This window comes from Gavialis gangeticus, unplaced genomic scaffold (genome assembly GCF_001723915.1).
Source record: "Gavialis gangeticus isolate Ggan-Ray unplaced genomic scaffold, GavGan_comp1, whole genome shotgun sequence".
Taxonomy (NCBI): domain Eukaryota; kingdom Metazoa; phylum Chordata; order Crocodylia; family Gavialidae; genus Gavialis; species Gavialis gangeticus.
In genome coordinates, this window is record NW_017729032.1 from 185,019,588 (window position 1) to 185,026,433 (window position 6,846).

General features: G+C 48.7%; 1 protein-coding gene across 1 annotated transcript in view; it reads left to right on the forward strand.

The window, feature by feature from the left end:
- The first annotated feature begins 1,710 nt into the window (after nucleotides 1-1,710).
- Nucleotides 1,711-6,846, forward strand: part of SMS (spermine synthase) — an 84,786-nt gene continuing 79,650 nt past the window's right edge. The window contains exon 1 of the mRNA XM_019524497.1: nucleotides 1,711-1,893. Within this exon, the coding sequence (XP_019380042.1) occupies nucleotides 1,836-1,893 (58 nt within the window). The 5' untranslated portion in view covers nucleotides 1,711-1,835. The remainder of the gene's footprint in view (nucleotides 1,894-6,846) is intronic.

Below are 6,846 nucleotides of genomic sequence, written 5' to 3' on the forward strand. Positions count from 1 at the left end.
TTGGGCAGAGGTAATGTATAGTTAACCTTCCACTTTCATTTCCAGTGGGAAGGTCTGGGCTTTACGCCCACTTCTTGGAAATGGGAGACTTCTTCCTAGGTTGCTCCTGCAGTTGTATGGCTGAGGGCAAGCAAAACTTGGGGGCATCCAAACCCCAAGTCTCTGGGCTTGGATCTGCATGTAGGATACCTGCCAAATGATTTGGAAGCACCTGAAGCCCCAGGTGGGGCTGGAGGATGTTTGCCAATAGTAGGGCCAGGTATGTTCTTGAATGACTCATGGATTTAGAATTGATTTGGCTGATCTGGAACATGAAAAATTTAAAAAAAAATAATCCAGAAGTCAGGCTAAGATCAAATGAGCCAGCTGAATCCCAAGACCTCCAGGTCTGGGCCTGCACATAGGCTGCCCGCCAATGGATTTGGTAGTATCTGAATTCCCTGGGGTGAGAGCCTCAGACAGATGTGCGCCGGTGGTAGTGCCATACATGGTGCGTAGAACGATTGAGTTCTGCCTGCTCCATCAATATGATTTGGAACTGATTTGACCTGGAAGACAAAATAGATTAATTAAAAAAAATAAACCCAGAAGCCAGTTAAGATTCCCTGAGACTGACTTGGGTTTTGCAATTTGCTGCCTTAATGAGCTGCCTCAAAAAATAACTGCATTTTGAAGGGGTGTAGGTTGTAGCTGTGTTAAGGACATAGACAGCCAAGGTTCTTTGGGTAAATCTGATACCTTTTATTAGACCAACTTAAATAATTGGAAAAAGTCTTCTTAGTAAACTTTTGGGTATAAATACCCTTCATGAGGCTGAGGAAGCAGCTGCAGTTGGTGTGTGCTCTTCCTGAATGGAAGGAATAGTAAAGCCAGAGGCTGAGCTGCATGCAAGAAAGCCAGTCAGCGAAAATGTAAATTGGGGGGTCTGTGGGTGAGAGACAGGCTGGACCATGGGGGGAAGGGGAATGAATGTAGCTCCTAAATAGTGAAGAGGTACCTGGGGAGTCAGATGGCAGGCAGGTTATAATGTGTCATAAATCCAACGTCTGTATTTAGTCCAGACAAAGTTTGTTGCGTGAATCTGATATCTTTTTTTAGACCAACTTAAATAGTTGGGAAAAAAATGTGCTTAGCAAGTTTTGGGGTTTAAAAACCCTTTGGCAGGCTGAGGAAGGGGTTTTAAGCACAAAAGCTTGCTAAGAAAATTTCTTTCAACCATGTGACTGGTGCTTCCTGGGTCGGGGGGTACTTTCCCCCACCCCTCAGCGGACAGTCAGTGGCTGGGGGCGGGGGCAGGCGAGGGGGCCCGTGGCCGGTCCTGCCGACCGCAGCTGGCCACTGGCGCTTCCAGGTCGGCGGGGTGGGCTGTGGGGGCCCGCTTCTCCCGGCGCTCTCAGGGGTGCGGCCCCCTCGCACCTCCTACACCTCGCCACTGCTTCCCACTATTTCAGTCGATCCGATATCAGATTATTCACCCAAAGTACCTTGCCTGCCTAAGCCCTTACACCAACCCGGCTACAACCTACACCCCTGTATTTAGTCTATGATTTATGTATTTCTTTTTTTGGCGCGCTTCCACTCGGGCTGGTGGTACAAGGGGGAACACACGAGAAGTCTCCCGCGGGAGGGCGGCCTTGAAGCGACGAGCGAGCCTGCAGCGGCAGGAGCGCGGCTCCTCCCCCGGCCGGCCCCTCCCAGCGCACGCCCCTGCACACGCACATGCACACTCGGCCGGCGCCGCCGCAGCCCGAGCCCCGCGCGCAGACAGGCTCCAGCTGCAGTGGCACTCCGCAGCGGCCGCCTCCACCAGGCATGGCACGGGGCTCCCCCGCACTATGGCAGCAGCAGCAGCAGCGCGACACAGCACCCTGGACTTCCTGCTCGGCGCCACAGGTACCGCGGCCCGCGGGGCGACCCCGGCCCTGGCCCCGCTCCCGCCCCGGGCCTCTCTCATAATGCAAAGGCTGGGCCCGGCTGCGAGCGCGGAGGCGCGGGCGCTGCTGCTGCGGGCCTGAGGCGGCCCTCGGGCTGCGCCGGGCCGGGCCGGGCCGGGGGGTGGAAGGAAGCACGAGGCAGGGGCCGCGTTTCGCTGCGCTGGGCTGGAAATGGTGCCCCCTCCCCCTGCGCCGCTTGCACTCGCTAATGGTGGCCGGAACGGCGAGGGGAGGGAAATGCCGCAGGGTTTTGTTTTCCCCTGTGTGCGCGACACATGCGGCGTGCACACGTGTCTCCTTTGCGCGCGCGCGCCTCCGTGTACGTTTGCGGTGTGTGGATACATCGAGGTTTAGATGTATGTGGATCTGTCTAGATCGGTCTGGACACACGCACGTAGACGTACCTGCGTAGGAGCGTCGGTCTCAATTTGCGTCTAGGCGCATCTCGATTGACCTAGACACAGCTATATATCCCATTGTTGGCTCCCTTTGTACTCTTCCTCGCTAAGGAAGGTAAAATAATAGGTCTGGACATGCCTAGATAGACTCTCTCTCTCTCTCTAGATATATATCCCTAGATCTACCTAGAAAGCAAGACTTAATACATCTCGAGATACAGTAAAAAGCATGTTATCCAGCACTTTACAAGCTGGCATGCTGGCTTGTAAGGTAAAAACAAAACTGCAAGTGCCTGATGTGGCACTTCTGGTTTTGCTGAGCCCCCACAATAACAATTCTTTCCCCTTTTTCTCTTCTGCCACCCTCCCTGTCCCTCACAGCAGGAGTGGTGGCGGCACACTGGACGTGGTGGGAGAGGCAGCCTCTCAGATAACTGGCATATTTTGTTATCCAGCACCCCCAATTCCCCATGGGTGCCGGATAACAAAGCTTTTGCTGTATATCTCTGATCTAGATTCATCTAGACACACATACGTGGATGTAGCTATCTAGATTGATCCAGGTACATCTAGATCTAGATATCCCATTGTCAACTCCCTTTGTGCAGTTCTTCGCTGAAGAAGGCAAAATATAGATATATACACACACCAGCACATATTTTATTATCAAGATAATAAAATATGTGCTGGTGTGTGTATATATCTATATTTTGCCTTCTGTAGCGAGGAACAGTATGAAGGGACCTGACATCGGGACCTACCTGCATGGTTTCAACCTTAGGCTTTGGAGTGAAGTCACAGTTTGCATAGTTTTTATTTTAAACCATCTGTTTTTGACAGCAGGGCCCTCGCTGAGACTTTTGGAGGAGATATGTAACTGAGAAGGGACTGCCTAACCTATACGTATACCAAATGCTGCAGCAACATGGTGGAGTGGCTGCTTTATGACAGTGATTCTCTTCTCTGCTGGGGTGCCATTAGATTCTTTTCTAAGGTGCTGGGCAGTATTGTTACTCCATGTGCAAACATCTGCATGTGACTGGCAAGACCCCAGAGATATCAAATAGGAATCCATAGTATCAAACATGTTCAGACCTGTATAGGTCTTCCCAGGTTCTTTGCAACCAAAGAATCGCTGTATTCTTTTTCTGTAGTAAAAAGAGTGAAGACTGGGATTCAGGATTTTCATTCATAGTCGTCTCTGGAGTCTTTTGAGGTGAAAAAGCTTGAGAACCCTTGCTCTTAAGACTTTACTTGAGCAGGCATTTAGCAAGCAAGTCTAAGATGGGATATCATGTAGGGAGGTTTTTTAATATCCTCTTCTAATATTCTACCTGGTTTATAAGTTATTTTGTATCTTGTTGTAAGCCACCAAGAGCCCTTTTTGGGAAGGGTGGCATATTCATCGAATAAATGAGAGACCTGACTTCATGGCTCAGCCACTGCCAGCTGACCTTGAGTAAGTCATTTCACTTCATTGAGCCTCAGGTTTCCCTAGCTGTAATACAGGGTTAAACATATTCAGACCTATGAACACTGACATCTGTTTGAAGACTGTTGCTGAAAGGTCTGAGGATTACATTGTTTGTTTTTTACTTGAAAGCAGGATCCTAACTTGTACCTTTACCTAAAGTTAGCCACTTATTTTAAATAAGTGTTTAATGTTAACTTTTTCTGTGCATCAGTGCATAAGCTAGATGTATACATAACTAGTATCTTGTAATTTTATAAGCTTATTCAGAATTTCTCATCAGACAATGCAGCTGATCAGACAGAAAATAAGTAATTGGCAACTAAAGTGAGCTGGTGATCTGATTTGACTGTACTTAAGTTCCTTGGATTAGTTAGCTGTCACTGGACATGTTCAAGCCAAAGGTCAGCAAAAATATGATCTTTATTTGGCCAGCAGGATGTCTGAAAAAGATGGTAGGTAGATAAGGAGGTGAATTCTCAATTACTTGAATTCTCAGTTACTTGAATTACTTCGAATTTGAGCTCCACAATTCAAAAAGGATGTGGAGGAGCTTGAGGGAGTGCAGAGGAGAGCCACGCGCATGATCAGAGGTCAGGAAAACAGACCTTATCACAAGAGGCTGAGAGCTATGGGACTCTTCTGCCTGGAAAATCGCAGGCTCAGGGGTGATCTGGTAGCTACCTACATGTTTGTCGGGGTGACCACGAGGATCTGGGGGAACGTCTGTTCACCAGAGCGCCCCAAGGGATGACAAGATTGAACAGTCACAAACTCCACCGCGACCAATTCAGGCTGGACATACAAAAGAACTTCTTTACTGTCTGAGCCCCCAAGGTTTGGAATAGATTGCCACCAGAGGCGGTTGAAGCACCCACTTTGAACGCCCTCAAGACACATTTGGATGTCTATCTTGCTGGGCTCCTATGATCCTTGCTGACTTCCTGCCCCTGCAGTAGGGGTCTGGACTCGATGATCCTTCAGGGTCCCTTCCAGCCTGAATGTCTATGAAATCTATGAAACTTGGTGAGCTATTATGTATTCTTACAGTAACATTTCTTCAGGAGTGTCTACATGGGGAAACTTACAGCAAAATTGCACAGGCTATGAATTTTCCTACCTGCTTCATTCTCATGCCCTATGTGGACATCTGAAGCTTTTAGTAAGTGGAGTTAGCATGCATTAAAAACCAGGCAAGTGTGCACTAATGCATGTTTGTGGTGTAATTCACACCCTTTGCCTGGGTGTAGATAAGCTTTTAATATCATACTTTCGAAATGAAACATACTGTGTCTTTTGTCCCTTCGGGGTGGGGTCAGGCATTTCCCTGAATTGCGTCTTTTGGTAGATCTGGTTCAGCAATACCATAGATTCTAGAAGTTTCATTGCAATTCACATGTTTATATCTTTACAGAATTAGGCTTTTTAGTCAGCCAGCAAGAACCATGAAAACATTATCAAATAGAAATTACTTCTCTAAAGCCTGTGTTTTCTTGAAAATACTTTCTTTGCCTTCCCATCCCCTTGATTAAGTGGGGCAGTGTTGTCACATTACTTGTATCTGCATGTTCTTTTACAGTCCTGTTTGTTTTGTTTTGTTTTGTTTTTTGGCTTTTCCATGTCTTTCTAAAAACAGCTCTTCTATATCTGGGTAGGGTGTATATAAAGGGCACTCCCTAGAAAAGGGAAAGCTGACAAATGGCAGAAGTGTTGTCAAGTAAATAAAGTTGAGGGAAAATCAGATTTTTCTCTTGGATTAGATGTGTTGCCTGTCACAACAGCAGGTGAATAAGTTTGATAGAAGTGTGTGTGTTTGTTTGTTTGTTTGTTTGTTTATTTTCTCCCCGAGTTGAAATCCTCTAACTCAAACTGGATTTTTCACTTGCAGTTTTCTCTCTAATTTGGTTATGTTGCAGACCAGAGCATGTTATTTCTGTAATGTTTACACGCACAAGATCAGTAAAGATAAGCTCTTTTTGACTTCATAGCTTATAAGGGTCAGACTCTGGTGTCTGTCAAAGTCTGTCTTCTAGAAGTTTCATTGCGATTCACATGCTTATGCCTTTACAGAATTAGGCTTTTTAGTCAGCCAGCAAAAAGCAAGAAAATATTATCAAACAGAAAGTACTTTTCAGTAGAAGTGCACTGATATATTTGCTGTATATCGGATCAGCACCGATAAAAGGAAAATCAACTTTATCAGCAATTTGCTTTTTTTGGTTGGTGTAGCCGATTAACGTCACTGACAAATGTTGCATGCATGCATGCACATGGCCAGGAGCGCAACTCGGAAGCTTGGAGAGCAGCGTCAGGCTGGTAAGTCGGCGTTGGGGGGTGAAGAGGTCGGGGGGGGAGATTGAGGCCCCCACAGTTAGGGAGGAGTGGGGGCAAGGGGCACACAGTGCCCAGCCACAGCAGTGAAGGTGACTCTGGGGGGTGGAGAGGGGGCGTAGGAAGGGTGGGCAGCTCCTCACTGCTGCGTGCGCCCCCTGGGGAGAGGGCATGTGCCCCAGATTCACAGACATTTAGGGCTGGAAGGGACCTCATGAAATCATTGGGTCCAGTCTCCCTGCTAGGCGTGTCAGATAACCCCAGCAAGATGTGCATCCAGTCTCCTTTGACGATCTCCATGGTAGGTGCCTGCACCAACCCTGCTGGGAGTCTGTTCCAGAGTCTGGAGTCTATTTGTGTGTGGGGCAAGGGCAGGCTGCCTGCTGTGGGCTTGGAGCCAGAGACTTTGCTAGCCTCTTCTCAGGGGGCAGCTGGGCCAGCGCTTCAGGCAGGGGCAGGGTGGGTGGTGGTGGCACTTGGTGGGGTGGGGGGGAGGCTCCAGGGCGGGCTATAGTGTGTGGGGGACAGATCAAGGTGAGGTGAGGGAGGACGCAGGCTATAGCCATCCCACCCTGTAGCCCAGTGCTGCAGCTGCCCAGAACTCCTGCCTCCCCCTCCAAGTGCAGCTCTGGCCTAGCCCCCCTGCCAGGAAGAGGCTGGTGTAACCCCTGGCCCAGAGCCTGCAGTGGGCAGCCTGTCCTAACCCTGTGCA